Below are 17,613 nucleotides of genomic sequence, written 5' to 3'. Positions count from 1 at the left end.
GGTTGTGTCTAGAACTTTTGTCCCCCGTCTTCAGGGCTAAGGACCTCTGGGTTTTCTTCTCTCTCACTGGGACGCCTCCTTCTTCTAAAGTCCCTGGACTCAGGGCTTCTCCTTCTGTTGCCCTCTCTCCAGAGAGAGGAAGCTCAAGTGCCAAACAAGCCATTTACGATCAACCGGTCTTGGAACACAACCTGCTTCAAAGTCGGAACGGCCTGTATTAGGGTCAGAGTTTCTATTCAGACTCTTCCTCTTGGCCATCTAAAAAGCATCTGCAACCTCTTAAAAACGGTTCTTGACATCCAGACACTCCCACACACCTTACTGTTGAATCACTGCCGGAATACATAATTTTATTTCATAAGTACGGCTGACACATGTATTGAGTTCAGTTGTTTTTCATCCCGTACTACCCAAAGTGTCCGAATGCCAACAGAGACGGCTTTGCCACCTATTTAGTAGAACTTATTAAAATTCAAGAAACAAATGGCATTACTTTACAGAGTTAAGTATTCCTTTATTAAAGGATTCTGTATTTCAAAGGGGTAAAACGTCAACTCAGTGTGGTTGTTTTTAAGTGGCCAAGCAGGTCTAAGGATATATCTGGATTCATTTTCCTTTAGTCCTGTATCCCTTACTCTTCTCGTTACGTCCTGAATGAGAAGGGCTAAGCTTTAGGCTGGGTTATTCACAGATCCCATGACGATCAATCATGTAACTGGTTCCAAAGAGCTTTGTACGAAAAGCCCTAGTTTGTGCCCCTGCCTTTTGTCCAACTGGGTCATCAACCTGAGCCCATCGGGACACAACAGCATGAATTGGTCACTGGATGTTACTCCTCCCAAAGGATCCAGCCATACCTTTCCCTTTATCATTTCAGAGAGATGATCCTACTCTATTTTACTCGCCGAAGCCATAATTCGGGGCCCTATAATCAATCAGTCAGCACACACAGTGTGCACCACACACTTACTATGTGTCCAACTCTGTTTCTTGGCCCCTGACTCCCAAAACTTATTGAATAGGAAGTTACTTAAAAAAAAAATCTCTAGAATTCAGAAACACTCGGTTTATTTTTACTAATTCATTGTTCCTTTTAAATGACTAGACCCATATGTATATTAATTTAGTAATGTCTTTGTGAACTTAAAGAGTTTCCTCTCTTTACAGTTTTGGTCTTAAAAGTCTCAGACCACATGTGGAAGCTAAATATTTAAATGTCTCAAACTGGTTCTGAAATCCCAGCAATCTCCAAGCAAGATTACCTAATTACAAGGTCACTTTTTATTTTTATTTTTTTTTAAGATTTTATTTACTTATTTGACAGACAGAGATCACAAGTACCAGAGAGGCAGGCAGAGAGAGAGGAAGGGAAGCAGGCTCCCTGCTGAGCAGAAAGCCCGATGCGGGGCTCGATTCCAGGACCCTGGGATCATGACCTGAGCCGAAGGCAGAGGCTTTAACCCACTGAGCCACCCAGGCGCCCCTACAAGGTCACTTTTTAGACACGAACATCTACCTTGTTCTTCCCCTACCTCCTTTCTGCATGTAAGGCGGCTCGTGTATTTGTGCTGCTGCCCTTGCAGCACAGGGGGTCTGGCTGTGGATCTAGGGGGCAGGGATTCAGGGATGTGACTACTTGCCTTAGACTTTCTCTTATTCCCTGATCATGGAGGAGGCTATAGATACTCTAAGATCTTTTCCCCCAGCCCTTGTCCATTGCTTGCCACATTATTGAGAAGAAGAAAAAGAAACAAAAGGCAGATGGGGTCAAGTAAGGCCAAGAGAAAACAGACAACTATCTCATGGGGTAGAGGGTTGGGGGACTCTTGGGGAAAGATGCTTTTTCCTAATTCTATCTTCATAGATGCTCAACCCACAGGTGAGGTGGATCTCTGAATTTCTCTGTTTATCTACATTTCCTTTTTTTTTTTTTTAAAGATGTATTTCTTTATTTGGGTGGGGCAGAGGGGGAGAGAGAGAGAGAGAGAGAGAGAAGGTCTTATGCAGACTCTGCACTGAGCACAGAGCCCAGCCTGCGGCTCGATCTCATGACCCAAGATCACAACCTGAGCTGACACTAAGAGTCAGTCACTTAACCAACTGTACCTCCCAGGCGCCCCTACATTTCCTTCTTAAACTGAAACAATGGGTCCAATTCAAATGGACTGTCTGCTGAGAATAATGGGAATTGGGGAGTCCACAGAAACAGTGGAGATATGGGAAGTGACTTGGCTCTATGAATTATTATTATTTTTTTTAATCAAAGAGACAGAGAGAGAGATAGCACAGACAGGGGGAGTGGCAGGCAGAGGGAGAAGCAGGGTCCCTCTGAACAAGGAGCCTGATGTAGGACTTGATCCCAGGACCTTAGGATCATAACCTGAGCCAAAGGCAGCTCCTTAACTGACTGAGCCACACAGGCGTCCCTATGAATTAATTTTTTTTTTTTAACAAATATTTGTAAAAAGGCCCTTGAACACCAGGAAACCTAGGCAACTTGAACAGATCCTAGTACTTCTCAATTCACTCATCTGGTCAATTTAACTGGTACTTACTGTGAACTTGGAAGCACTACAGAACATAGAGTGTGTAAAGAACTCCTGTTCTCAGAAACCTTATACCTAGGAGGGTGATATGATATGTCACCTACAGACTAGGAGCCAAATCAATTGTCACAGATGTCACAGGTGGAGAAGAACCTAAACAGCAAGGTGATCAGGGGACGTTCAATGGAAATCATCTGGGCCAACTGGGTGTGTGCCCTTTGGACAGCTGAAGGCGCAGAAAAAGGCTCCTCATATTCTGAAAGGTGCCAAGTACAAAAGCCCAAGGGGTATCTGGTAGCAATGTAAATTAGCTCACAGGATGAAGCTTACATCCAGAGGAAAAGGGGGAGATAGAGCTGGAAAAGACTGTGGCCAAATCAAGAAAGTTCTTCCTATGAGAATAAGGAGTTTGGACTTTCTTGGGCAGACACTAAGTCATGGCAATGAGTCTGACATCAGTGTGCAAAGCAGATGTAAAGGACAGAGGAAAAAAGCAGGGAGGAGGCCACCTAGCAAGCAGTTTCTGTAGCCTATGAGAAGTTGGAGCCCTAGGACAGCACTGCAAAGGGGAAGCCAGGAAGACTAATGACAAACTGAATACAGAAGGGGAGGGGGGAAAGGAGTTGACGAGGATTTCAGAGAAAAAGGGGAAAAATTTAATTCAGCAATAAAATAGGATCCCTGGGAGACCTCTGATTTAAAACTATGAAAATGTGGGGCACCTGGGTGGCTCAGTAGCTTGAGCGTCTGGCTTGTGATTTCAGCTCAGGTCATGATCTCAAGGTCATGGAATGGAGCCCTGCATCAGGCTCTGTGCCCAGTGGAGAGTCTGCTTCTCATTCTCTCTCTCTCTCTCTCTCTCTCTCCCTTTGCCCCTCTCCCTACTCATGCATGCTCTCTCTCTAAAATAAATAAATGAATCATTAAAATAATACAAATTAAAATTAGGAAAATGCATCAGCTGGGATCCCAGAACAGGCTGTGGTTATTTTGAAGGAACTAGGTGTGTAAGGGCACCTTAGATCAAGGTGGATAAGGGTCCTGGGACTGATGGGCTCTCAGCTCCTCTGGTCCCCAAGTGGGTGCTCTGCCCCCACCCTACTGGGTACTACAGGATGGCCTGCCCTTATAGCTGAGCCTGGGATTCAGACCTGGAGCAATTCTATAGTGACCCCCTCTCCCCCACCAGGGACAACATGCCTGGAGGATCCTCCACTGCCATATGGGTTTGCCCACTAAAATGGATCTTTCCTGGGTCACCTGTGATGTCCTCGTTGCCAAGTCCTATGACCACCTCTTAGTTCTCATGTTACTAGACTTAACATCATTTCTGGCCTCTCCCTTCATCTTGAAACTTTCTGCCCTGTGCCTTCTGTCACTGCTCTGTTAAGGTTCTCCTGTCTCTTCCAATGTGCTCTTATAATTGCAGATGGTCACCATGCTTCCGTGTCCATCCTTACTCTACGAACCTTTCATTGGAATGGAGGGAGAGGCATCCTGCATTTCTGGTATTTAACTCATTACTATATGCCACAATCTCCCAAATGTCTATCATTGGTTCAAATCTGACTCAAACATAGCTCCTTATTCCTAATTGCCTACTGATGTTTCCAAAACAACTCACACTCGACACATCTGAAATGGACTCACCCACCACTCTGCCTCAATGCTCAAACCTGCTCCTCAGCGCTGATTCCTTTCTCCTCTTCTGGCCTCATGTCCAGTTAAATCCCTGATTCATTTCCTTTTCAAAGTCTACCCCATTCCCAACATTGCTGTTTAAATTCCAGCCTGACAATTTCTTTCCAGGATAACTGCAGCGGCCTCACGGAGCCTTCCATGACCCTTGGCCCCCTGTGTAGCCATTCTCTCTACTACTGTACCACTGTTTCTAAAATTCAAATAAAAATCAAATCATGGTCTTACTAAAATTCTCATTCATCCCCTAATATCTACAACAAAACACACCTTCATGAGCCCATGCAATCCACAACCAACGTGGCTACCACCATCTTCTCCAATCCTTTCTTCCAATCTATCATCTGTTTTTATCAGAGTAGCCACTGTTCCTTAAGTACGCCATACACTTTCATGCCTTTGGGCCTTACCTCACATTGTTTCTTCAAGTGGTGATGCCATCCTGGCAGGATTCTTCAATTTGTTAAGTCCTTTTCTCTTGGAAGTTTTCCCTGACCCCATGAATGAGACCTAACCCTTTCCTCCTCTGGGCTGTCATGGCCCTTTCTACACTATTACAGTTAAGTGGTGTATATATATATGTTTATCTCCCAACTTGAAGGCCAGAGTATAAGCAACGTGAAGACAAGAACAGTGGTTTAATCATCTTTGTATCCTTGGGACCAAATACACACCTGGAACATAACGGATGTTCAGGAAATATTCATTTAATTAATATGGGGCTTTTCCAGTGAGGAGTTCATAAAGGTAACTGATATAGGCTGCTGCCTGCCCCCTACAGAGGGTGGGTCAAGATAATGGTTCAAAGCTTTGAAGAGTACCTTTGGAGACATTCACCAGCTGAGGGTGAGCACTAGCAGGAATTGATAGGTGCAGGGAAAGAGAATGGAAGGAGGACTGAGCTTTACATGCAAGAGAAAATTCTAAAAACACAAGAGATGACTCATCAACCCCCTTGATCTTCTTGGTGCATTTGGTTTTCAAGAATTCCCTCAGAACCCTAAAACAGCAAAGATCCTCCATAGAATGTATAAGGCTGAAATCTACATTGTAGGAAAGGACTGAGCTAACAAAAAATAATAGTTAGCAATCTGCCTTTGAAGGTGTTTGATACAAATCAAAAAAAGTTGACATATTGGACTAGAAAGCTGATTAAAATTCTCTTTGCTTCCCCAGCTTTGATTCCTGTCTTATCTACATATGTTGCATAAAATATTTTTATATAACTGTAAAAAAGGAAAATCTGAATATCATAAATAAGAAAACTTCAGGATTTCCAGAGTCATATACAAGTGTGAAGCCCGGGGAGAACAGAATGGTGCTTCAGTCATGGTAGAAGGTCATTAACTAAGTCACTCAACTTTTCCCTCCATCATACGTTTACTCTTGTATCTCGAACACCCAGCACTGCTGGTCAATGGTGGAATCTCAGTGCATATTGGATGAATGAATGGTTGTTGCAGGAGGGTTCCTGCCTTAGACGACAAACTTGTAAAGGGCAAGAAAGTCCATCAGCTTGTGCTTGAATTGATGGCACCCACTGGGGCTCCATTATGTTTGCCATTGGCTTTACAGAGAATCTAAAGAGGTGTTATTTTATGATAAAAAGGTAACCATCTGTTTAAATGGAAATAAAAATTCTAAAGCAAACATAAAACCCCAAGGTCCTTACAAGTGATCCATGAGGAGGTCAAAATTTTGAAATCTGTAAGTTTTTTTTTTTTTTAAGATTTTACTTATTTATTTGACAGACAGAGATTACAAGTAGACAGAGAGGCAGGCAGAGAGAGAGAAGGGGAAGCAGGCTCCCTGCTGAGCAGAGAGCCCGATGTGGGGCTCGATGTGGGGCTCGATCCCAGGACCCCAGGATCATGACCTGAGCTGAAGGCAGAGGCTTTAACCCACTGAGCCACCCAGGCGCCCCGAAATCTGTAAGTTTTAAGGAGGACCGCCATAATGAAAATTCAAGGTAGGTAAATGTAGTTTTCTTTACTTTTAATATTTATCTTTAATATTAAGAAACCAATATAAAGCAAAACTAAACATCCGTTTTTATTGAAATAAAATTAGTGCATAGTATACTTTTATTTTGGAGATATTTCATTTTAACTTCCTTGTGCAGATAAAGGAATTTGTTTAAAAGAATTTCACTTTTAAATTACACATTTTAGGAGACGTCTGTGTTCCAAAGATAAACACACATGAATAAAGATTCAACCCATATTAAACACTCTTTATGGTACTTTTATATATTCTTGTTTCTTTAAGAAGCAACTAAAAACCACTTTTCCCATTCCTTAGTGATAACCGCATTCAATTGTCTGGGGGCTCATTGTTATAAGGCTCCTGGTTTCTCTTTTTCTTCGAGTTTCAATTGCCTTTTCAGACTCTCTCTGTGAAGGAGATTAATAATAATTCAACAGGTATGTGAGTTATGTTATCTATAAATTATTTAGGGGGCTTGACCTATGTGCTTCTTGAGCATACAGGCTGTTTCTTTCATCTCTGCATTATCAGTGCCTAGCAAATGCCTGTACTTCTTGCTTCTGAATGTGTCAATGAACACCTTACATTAATAAATCATCTCTAGCTTCTTTCAGTTCCAAGAAGAAGAATGAGTAAGGGACGAAGGGAAGATTTATAGGGGATTCTCATTCTTGTTCTACCACTGACTTACAGGGGAAAGTTTCTGTCTACCACTGAACATACATCATGAATTTGGAGTGAATTATTTCACCTCCTGGAATGCTGGTTCTGGGACGAATGCTTGGGCTTCTATTGCAAAGTGTTACGCTGTTGTAAATTGCACTGTTAAACTAGGTACTATATTAGTGATTTCCTGGAGATCAAGTCTCTCATAAATAGAGGTGAAGAAACAGGTATCAAGGATGACTAGCCTGCCTGGTCTGAAGCACTGGCAGCCCCAGGCACCAGCCCGGAGCTGCCATGATTAACTCTGTCACTTTGGGTCAAGCAGTTACCCCAGCCCTCACTGCTTCTTCATTTCTAAAAACAGGCTATATTATTATATAACAAAAAATATTATCATGTCTTGATTGTAGTTGGAAATTGGTTAGGAGAATCAAAAAAGATCAAAGACAGAAAAATCCCATGTAAACTCTGATGTCATTTAAATATAAATTAACAGTATTATCATGAACAGCAGCATGGCATGAAAACTGAGCAAATCCCAACTTTGTACTATGCTCTAATCTCTGTATAACGTAGGATGATGAATACTGGAAGTAGAAATTGAACAACTGAAATAAAAACGATTTCAAACTTTGAGTTGATGCTTTAGGGGGAGAAACCTAGATTCTTTAATGTTAGAAAGTCAGGTTCATGGTGATAATTGGGTTTGGGACCACATCAGCACTTAGGGGTATGAAAGTAAAATTATCCACATTCTAGTCTTTATGATTTCTGAAAAACAGGGAATAGGCCATTTTAAGAAAATGGTGATGCAATTAATGTAGAGATAATTCAGTGCTCCTTTCTGCTGGTTTAAGGGCCATGCTTGAGTGGAGCTGGGAGTCTTAGGCTAGCACAGTGGAGGGCACTGAGGCAGGCATTCCTTTGATACTTAGCTGCTGTGACTGCCCAGAAAAGAAATGGAAACTGGACTTCCTAAACTCTGGGCCCAGGGAAATAGAGCGGTCTTGGGAACGTTGACATAATCCACAAATTTGTGACTGGGTATTGCTGCTCTGTAAACCCTCTCTAAATTAGAATCATCCAGAGGAAATTGATAAGATTTGGGAGCAAGTCAGAGTCAAGGGACAGTCATTGCCTATTATAAGCTGTTACACAACAAAGAAATGGTTGCATGGCATACTTTCTAGATCAAAATACAAAACTTTATCTGTATAAAGGCCTTACATTAAACAAAATGTGACCAGTGCCCCTTAATTAATTTTGACCTAGAAGGTAAAAAATACCTCAAATGAAGTTTAATTTTAGAATGGATTCGGGTTTTCCATATAGAGTATCACGTCATCTGCAAAGAGAGAGTGTTTGACTTCTTCTTTGCCAATTTGAATACCTTTTATTTCTTTTTGTTGTCGGACTGCTGTTGGTAGAATGGATTCAGATTCTACTCTCTTAATGGAAATGACAGTACCCAACAGGGCACACCTATCATAAATTCCAAGTTAGTGCTGGTCAGATCAACCAGATTTTAACTAAATTTGAAAGGGCTCAGGGAAACAAAAGAGAAATGCTTGTTTGAAAAAAATCTATTGATTCTGAGGTTAATGCATCCTTCCTATTTTAGACTATTAATTTTTTTAAAAGATTTTATTTATTTGACACAGAGAGAGAGAGAGAGAGATCACAAGTAAGCAGAGAGGCAGGCAGAGAGAGAGGGGGAAGCAGGTTCCCTGCTGAGCAAAGAGCCCGATGCAGGGCTCGATCCCAGGACCCTGAGATCACGACCTGAGCCAAAGGCAGAGGCTTAACCCACTGAGCCACCCAGGCGCCCCATCATCCTTCCCATTTTAAACTTCTAAACAGTTGTAACTGTTGGCAGTGATGAATAGAAATACATTCATTGCATTTGCTTGTCTGCTTTTTAGAGTTTCTGAAATTACTTTTGGTAAATGATACATTCATCTATATTTATAAGACTATAATTAGATATATTAGATATATTATATTTATAAGACTTATATAATCTTAGAGATGCTGAGTAGTGATTATGTTACCAGTTAATCCTAAAGCGCAATAACGTCCTGTATTCATAATTATCTTTTTAAAATTAGATTCATGATTCTTTTTTGTAAACTCAAATTTTAGATTCATTTTTGGAGTAGAACAGGTTTTTCACTATTTGCAAAGTTATTTCTGAGTCGCAAAAATTCTCTCTCCATGTTTTTCTCTTGCGTTCCCTCATTCAATCTTGGCTGCCACAAATCAGACAGAAAACGCGAGGACACTTCTTTTGCATCTATAGTAGAAAACTCAGCAGCAGACGGTAACTACTCCAGATCTCATGATAACATTCTTCAACATGTGTACGATAATCTGACTTATCCCCCTTCCTTGACTTATGAGGACCAAATAGAAACAGAAAAAAAAAATTTCTGCCCAAACCTAGGAGCACTTCACTGCCGGCCCACAGGTCTTAAATATAAAACCTGTTAAACGAATAAACAAACAAAAATAAAAGCAGAGCTAGGCCTATAAATACCGAGAACAGACTGATGGTTGCTAGAGGGAGGGAGTTGGGGGATGGGCAATATGGGTGAAGGGGAGTGGGGGAAGCAGGCTTCCAGTTAAGGAATGAATAAGTCACAGGGATAAAAGGCACAGCACAGGGAATGTAGTCAATGGCATTGTATGGCATTGTTTGGTGACAGATGGGAGCTACACTGTGGAGAGCACATCACAATGTATAGACTTGTCAAATCACCATGCTCTACACCTGAGATGAATGCAACATTGTGTGTCAACCCTACTTCAATTAAAAAAATAAAAAAAAATCAACATTAAAAAAAAAAACAATCACAACAGGGGCGCCTGGGTGGCTCAGTGGATTAAGCCTCTGCCTTTGGCTCAGGTCATGATCCCAGGGTCCTGGGATCAAGCCCCACATCGGGCTCTCTGCTTGGCAGGGAGCCTGCTTCCCTTCCCCTCTCTCTGCCTCTCTGCCTACTTGTGATCTCTGTCTGTCAAATAAATAAATAAAATCTTAAAAAGAAAAAAACAATCACAACAAAAAGTCAATAGCTACAGTGCTTAAATAATGCATATTGATTCTGTTGAAATAGCTATACTGTAAAAGACAGAAGAATTTGGCTAATCATGTGTTATTAGATGTTTACCCCATTACACCTGGTATATAGTAAGAAAGAAGAGAAAAAAGATAAAAAATCTGTCAATGTCAGACTCGTTTTGGATTGGGGATTAATTTTGTTTTTTAATGTCATTGTTTTTATAGTATTTTAATAGTATTTCTAATGTTTCGGGTACTATCGGGCTTTTTACTCCTTTCCATGTTATACTAAAGAGCCAAGATTTTAGGGGCAACAGGCTGGCTGGGCCCAAGATCTCTTTCTTCCTTACTGCTCCATGGGGGTTCACTGGATAGCCCAGGTTTGTGCAAAGGAAATGAGCAGTGTTCTTTGGTCCAGACTGAACCTGTTCCAAAGAGCTCAGTTTTAACCTATGGGCTGGTTAATGAACAAGCTTAGTCAACAAGGTTAACTTGTGGACCTCTACAAATGTGGTCTATATGTAGGTGGTATCTCTCTTGAAGGCAAAGACTTTCCCCCATATCTGTTTCCAGGGAAGGGTGGTCTTCAGACCGAAATTCTCTCTTGCCCCAGGTAATCGGTTCTCTGAAAGTGGGTCATTATAACCTGGGTCTACACTTCATGGTGTCTAGAGCTCTGCTCTTGGGTTGCGAGGGTTAAAGATGGACATTACCCCTCGGAAGCAAGCAGAGGCGTGGAAAGGAAGTCATCCCTGTCATGCCAATAAAGGAAGATGAGCGAGCTGTATCTTTCACTAGATTATGCACAGTCGAATGACTCCCTGTATTTATTTCCCTTTCGATATCTGTAATTCATTAGTTCTCAAACTTGGACGGGCATCGGATTCACCTGGAGGGCTTTTGAAAACCCAGATGGCTGGGCCCTTGTTCCAGAGTTTCTGATTCAGTGGGTCTTCCAAGGAGCTCATCAAGACTGCATTTCTTTTCTTTTCTTTCTTTCTTCCTTCCTTCCTTCTTTCCTTCCTTCCTTTCCTTTCCCTTTTTTCTTTCTTTCTTTCTTTCTTTCTTTCTTTCTTTCTTTCTTTCTTTCAGACTTTATTTATTTATTTGACAGAGAGATAGAGAGCACAAGTAGGCAGATCAGCAGGCAGAGGGAGCAGAAAAAGTGGGCTCTCTGCTGAGCAGGGAGCCCAATGCGAGGCTCGATCCCAGGCCCCTGAGATCATGACCTGAGCCGAAGGCAGACACTTAACTGACTGAGCTGCCCAGGTGCCCCAAGACTGCATTTCTAACATGTGCTCAGGGGATGGTGCTACTGCTGGTCCAGGGAGATGCATTTTGGGAACCACTTTTTTAATCCACTGCTTCTTATCATATGGTGCAAAGACCATCTGATTAAAAATCATCTAGAATACTTGCTAAAACAAAGGTTTGTGGAAGTTTATGGCCCTCGGTCAGAATCTGGGGCAGCCGTCAGAATGACACTTTACTGAGCTCCCAGGTGACATTCATGTACTCTGAACTTTGAGTCTCAATACCTTACCTGTTAGCAAAGTCTCATTTCAGGGTTCCATCCAATCTGGGTGAGCTACGTCACACTAAGGATGGAGTTCTCAGCCCACCCTTAAACGAAGAGGAGCCAAAAAGCTGCATCTTAGCGCTAGCTATGATATGAGACATATTCCCTAGCTGGTTATGACGTAGGACACGCTGTGAGAAGGAGGCAGTGGCTGCCCATCGTTACCACCCTTTGGGGGAGACTCAAAAGAGAAGATCTTTGGACACCTGTCTAGGGAAGAGCTATAACCAGTTAAAGCCCCGAGAGAAGATAAATCTCAGAGAACCAAGTTGAGCTGGGTGTTCCAGCTAGCCAGCTTACTAAGAGCTCCTTTTTCCAAGACTCACTTTGGAGGTTATGGTATTATTTTTTATTAGGAAAAACAGATCATAGCTCCTCTATTTTTAAGGTTGGAGGTATAACTTACACTGTAGTGTAACAGCTGGTGAAGGATGCCAGAGGCAGGCCTCGGAGCCCCAGCTTAGAGATCTTTGGATGTGCCTCTGGGGCCACTCTGGTGGTTACAAGAAGGCCTCCATGTAGGCCCCAAAGGTCTTTGCCTCTGTTTATAAGAGCTTCTCTGTCTGCATGAAATTAGGGACAATCACCTGGATGTATGCATAGTTTAATAATTCCCATTTAACAGTTTATATGATTTAATAAATAATTTCCTTCGATAGTGAAAAAGACCTTATTCCTGAAACCAGACAGAAAAAAGTAAAAAGAAAAAACCAAACCAAACCCAACAGACACCTAACAGACACATGTCATTTTTAAGACCAAAGAAGAAAGATGCAGGGCTGAGATGGTCATCTCTTGAGTCTACCTCCTGTTCTAGCACCAGCACCAGAGCCACTGAGAGGTGGGACACAGACCACAGCCACCGTAGCTTTTCGTGCCCCAGGCTCGTGTTCTCACTGCTTTTAGCTCCAGAGCCGTGCTGGGGTCCAAAGTAAAACAGGTGTTACACGCAAGTTTAGCAAAGACAGACTGGAAACTCCTCATAAGCCAGAATAAATGTCTCAATGGAGACTTGTAGAGTTGGGGGCTCTTAACCTGAAAAACTGGTTTTTTGTTTTTTTTTTTTAGTAGAAATGAAGCAAGTCAGTGGTATACTTCTATTTGTGGGCAAATGGGGGTTTCCTGAGTCTTTGCTAAGTAAGTTTTCCAAGCTCGGTGCTTTTTCGTAAAGCTAACCTGTTAGACTCTGGCAAATCTGTTCCACCACTCCAACTTGTTCTAAAATTGTAAACCGGAATCTCCTCTATCTTAAAAACCTCACACTCTGGGCTTCACACACCCTCTGCTCATCATGCATCAGAAACAAGACAGTTTCTTCATCTCTGTTGATGCTTTACCTGAGCTGGTGGAGGCAGGGGATTTGCTGCGCCTGGAAGGTCCTGGGCTCTTGGTGGTGCTCCTGCGGGATGATGAAGCTATTTTGGTGTAAGAAGTGGACTTCACCACTCGACATTCTGGCGGAAAGAACAACAAGCAGAGGTCATTACAGGATCATGGCACAAACCATTCAAAATGCACAGTAAACCTGGAGACAGACATATCTAGCCCCCCTCAGTCCTATTGACTTCCTGCCAGCCCACTGCTTATCTAGAACAAAAGAACCAAGAAAACAATGAGAAAAGGGGACCGTGGGCGTTTTAGACATTGAAGTAAATAATATTCTAAGCCTTCTAGTTTACCTTGTTTACAATGATATTTTGGAGAGATTGGAGGTAATAGTTGGTAAAGGGGTGCATTTGTTGGTTTCTCTCCACCCACCTCCTGTGTTATTTGGGTACATGTGTTTCTTTCAGATTAGATTGTTCTTTCTTCCAAGAAAAATGTTAGACAAAAGGTCAATCTCATAAACCAAGATATGCTGATGGGGGCTTCCACCCATCAGGTCCCAATGTACTGCTCTTGGGAATCCTTGCAGTGGTAGCAATGGATTTTTTTTTTAACACTATGTGAGAAATGACAGCATTCACTCAAAAGAGGTAAACTCGGTGAAGAGATGACTTCACCCTGCTACAAGGACACCGTGTGAGTGTGCGCCATCACACAACTGTGTTTATAGGACGGTTCTTGGCCTGAGGATGTAAAACAACTTCGCTTTTATTAGATTTACATCTTTGGTGTTTGTGTTCTTGAAATTTAACACTAAACATCTTAAATAGCAGAGAGTTTTTTATTTCCTTCCAAGTGAGCTGCACTGACCAATCATAATGTTGTGTAAATCTACCCATCTTATTCTGAAGAAACCAATTTTAATAACTAAAAAATATTTTTATGCTTGTACCGATAATCAGTGTTCACTGTGGGTAGAAAAATATAGAGGATATTAAAAAAACCCTATCCAGTGATACTTTTTTTTTTTTTTTTTGAGGGTGGTATACAAACTAAAATTTTCTAGAATTTTTTTCTACTCAGTTTCTATTTAAACAACTTTGGGATTAGTCTGTATATGCTGATCTGCTACTAGCCTTTTCATACCATGATATATTGTGAGCATTTTCATCCTGTCTTTAAGGGAACATTTTACTACATGGATTTACCATAATTTGCTTAACCAAATTCCTACTGCTGGGTATTATACTTGGGTTCAACATTCCACCATCATAAATAATTCCATGAATAACACCCTTCTAAATGAGCATGCAGGTACCTGATTATTTCTTTAGGACAGATTTAGCCCCTGGCACTTGAAATTTAGTTTCTAGTTACTGGAAACCAGGGGACACATTTTGGATGCTTAACAAATTCTGCTGAAGGAAGCGGGATTGTGAGTCTAAAGGGGAAGCACTTTTGAAAAGCTTTGACCAACTGCCCTCTAGACAGGCTGACTCAAACCGTACTTCCCTCAGAGTATGAGAGTCGTCACTAGCCTAACCCCTCACACAGCTTATGTTCTATCTTCTCAAAAAATCTTTTTAATTTCTACACAAATATTGGACTTTGTTGCCTTAAATCTGAATTGGTTTGATTACCAATAAAGTTGTATATTTTCCCCCATATGCTTGTTAACCATTTGTATCCTTTGGTATTTTTTGCTCATGTCTTTTTGGCCATTTGCATTTGGGATGTTCTTTTTCTTATTGGTCTGTAAGAACGCACTCTGTATTAAAGTTCTTCCCCTTTGTCTATCATGTCATAAATATTTATCTGTGTAAGTAATTGTTGAACCATGTTAGCTTTAAATGTGGTATTCTTTTTATTTTTTTTAAGATTTTATTTATTCATTTGACAGAGAGAGAGAGAGATCACAAGTAGGCAGAGAGAGAGAGGAAGGGAAGCAGGCTCCCCGCTAAGCAGAGAGCCCGACACGGGGCTTGATCCCAAGACCCTGGGATCAAGACCTGAGCCAAAGGCAGAGGCTTTAACCCACTGAGCCACCCAGGCACCCCGTGTGGTATTCTTTTTAAATATAGTAGTTTAAAATTGAAGTCTAATTGATTAGCTTTCCCCTTATGCATTTTTTATCATTTTATGTTTCAATAACAAAGAAATCATAATACTTCCAGATCTAATTCTGATTGACTTTGAAATTTTCTTCCCTTCTCATGCAACGTCTAATTTTCTAAGCTCATGTTTTTTTTTTTCAACTTCATACATTTCTGAATGGCTTCCTCTTTTTCCCAAACCAACAAAGTTGTTCATATTGTCTAGTAAAGAAGGCATGTAAATGTATATAAAATATAAATGTTGCAAGCCTGCAAATAGGAGATAATGGAGAGCATCTCCTGGAGAGTCTTAATGCATTGAACTGGGGTGGGGGTTGGGGAGGGCATAAAGAAGAGAAAGGATTTCAGATGGAAAAAGAAGAGGAAAGAAATTCATTGCACTTGAGGTATTAGTAGTTGTGGCTTCATAGTCAAAAGCAGAGAGAAAATGAGTCAGGGCATTACTGAGCGTGCCCAGGCTTCCCTGATAGTTACTTGGGCCATTGTTGGCTGTTTAGCCTGGCCAGATGGTCCTGATATATTCTATTTCTTAAAAAAGAGAGAGAGAGAGAAATCTATCCATATGGCCATATCAGCAAAAATTAAAAGACAGAAGTAAGCAAGATATATAACACAATAACAACGAAGATATGACCAGAGCCGCAAAAAGTATTCTCATGGGGTGATGGTGTCTACGGGTGTGTCTACAGAGGTTTTAATTCACAAAACAGATCTTTGGAACATGTGAAGGCGACATCCAACTAGCTCAAGGCTCCAGCCACACAAGTGACAGTGAATCCTGGAGTTTGTCCTAGCCTTGGATACTGGCCTGGCCTTTTGGAAATATATTAGCAACCAAATCGGATGGCTGTGATGTTGCTGGTCCGTTGGCGGGCTTCAGGTGTCCAACATGTGCTAAGTGCTGAGCATGGCAGACATAATGAAGAACACATAAAGTTTTGGGACTTGAAATACTTGCCACCTGGCAGTGCAGCCTGGAGTCTTTTAGCCAACACTCATTTTTAACAAAATCATTTTTGCAACTGAAGGTTCTCGTTTGTTAATTTTTATTTCATGGAACTCATGCTTAAAAAACATCGGTTTAGGAAACCAACTGTTGTTAAGTAATAATACATTGTGCGTTTGAATTCAAAATCAGGACCATAACGAGGGCAGGATGACCAGGACTTTCTGTCCCAGGTCATGAATGTTTAGAGGTCACCACATTTAAAATAATAACTCAAAAAGCTTTGTGTCTAGTGGGCAAGAATGAAAAGTTAAAATAGAAAGCCACCAGATGGTGCACATTGGTAATAACACCCATCTGTGAGCTGCAACATGAATTAAAAAGTTGATTTTAGGGTTTGTCGCACGCCGTTTGCCACAGGTGCCAGAATTGCTAGTTAGGGCTCCAACTACCAACCAGGGCTCGGGATCGGCATCGTGGAACCAGTCTTACCACACTCAGTTGACATTTTCCAGCTACCGCAAAGAAACTAGGCATTTTATAGTCGGGCGGCTCAGCCTTCTCAGAGCCAGTGTAGGCGTTTTGTTTGATTTTCAAAGCACTGAAAAGAACTCGTGGGCTCACGCCATGCTTCTAGAGCTCCTCTTGTGTCTCTTGAACTTAGTTCTCACCATATTATTAATCTATCAAAAGTCATCATTTATTAGTCTGCTCCCCCCATCTCTTACTCCATTTGGTACTAACTAGTCCTGGCATAGGAAAAATCATGTAAAGTTCCTCCATAAATATTGGCCCAAGTTGCTACCGATCCTGTTAACCACTTGTGTGAACTCTTATTATTTACTGACCTCTCCAACATCTCACTTTACAGAGGAGGAAACTGGTTGTCGGAGAGGCTAAACGACTTGTATCCAAACCCAGGTCTCAGAGTGGGGACTTTCTCATAACCCCAGGATCTGACGTCGCTTAAGCAAGCTGGCCCACTGTGAATAAGGGCTGACAAATTTCTATCAGTGCCCAGGGTTGGGGCAGACAGACGAGTGAGTGATGGTGCGAAGTGGGAAGCTTGGCAAACAACCAGTTCCCATTTCAATTAAAAACTGAAGATACTAAAGGTACAACTCTATCAACATGCCTATTGCATCAGAAAACAAAACAAGGGGTGCCTGGGTGGCTCAGTGGGTTAAGCATCTGCCTTTGGCTCAGGTCATGATCCCAGGGTCCTGGGATGGAGCCCCGCACTGGGCTCCCTGCGCAGTGGGGAGCCTTCTTCTCTCTTCTCTCACTCTGCTGCTCTGCCTACTTGTGCTCTCTCTCTCACTCTGTCAAATAAGTAAATAAAATCTTAAAAAAAAAAAAAAAAGAAAACAAAACAAAACAATGAACTCTCTTTTGGAAGTGGACTTATAGTGAAGTAGTAGGTTGGGGGCGGGGGGCGTTGGTCATCGAGTCTGAAAGATCATTACGAAGATTCCAAATCTCGTACCTCTTGTCTTCAGAATAAGAGTAAAACTTCATAAGTCATATAAGGAATTAGAATAATTCTGAAAGGTTAGGGTTGAATATAACAGAAAACAGAAACAAAACAATGACAGCAACTGCTTTTTTCCCCTAGGGTCAAAATAAAACCAATTGAAGAAAATTGCAGCTCCAAGCCATAAATTAGGAAAAAAAAAAAAATACAAAAGACT

General features: G+C 41.5%; 1 protein-coding gene across 1 annotated transcript in view; it reads right to left on the bottom strand.

Moving 5' to 3' along the window:
* Positions 1 to 17,613, bottom strand: part of DCLK1 (doublecortin like kinase 1) — a gene marked incomplete at both ends in the record, with an annotated part of 337,256 nt that overhangs the window by 78,159 nt on the left and 241,484 nt on the right. The window contains one exon of the mRNA XM_080799560.1: positions 12,874 to 12,990. Within this exon, the coding sequence (XP_080655686.1) occupies positions 12,874 to 12,990 (117 nt within the window). The remainder of the gene's footprint in view (positions 1 to 12,873; positions 12,991 to 17,613) is intronic.

Source organism: Martes martes (genome assembly GCF_963455335.1).
Source record: "Martes martes genome assembly, chromosome: 3".
In the NCBI taxonomy this organism is placed as follows: Eukaryota; Metazoa; Chordata; class Mammalia; order Carnivora; family Mustelidae; genus Martes; species Martes martes.
The sequence above is the reverse complement of the archived record's forward strand: the minus strand, read 5'-3'. Positions and strand labels throughout refer to the sequence as shown.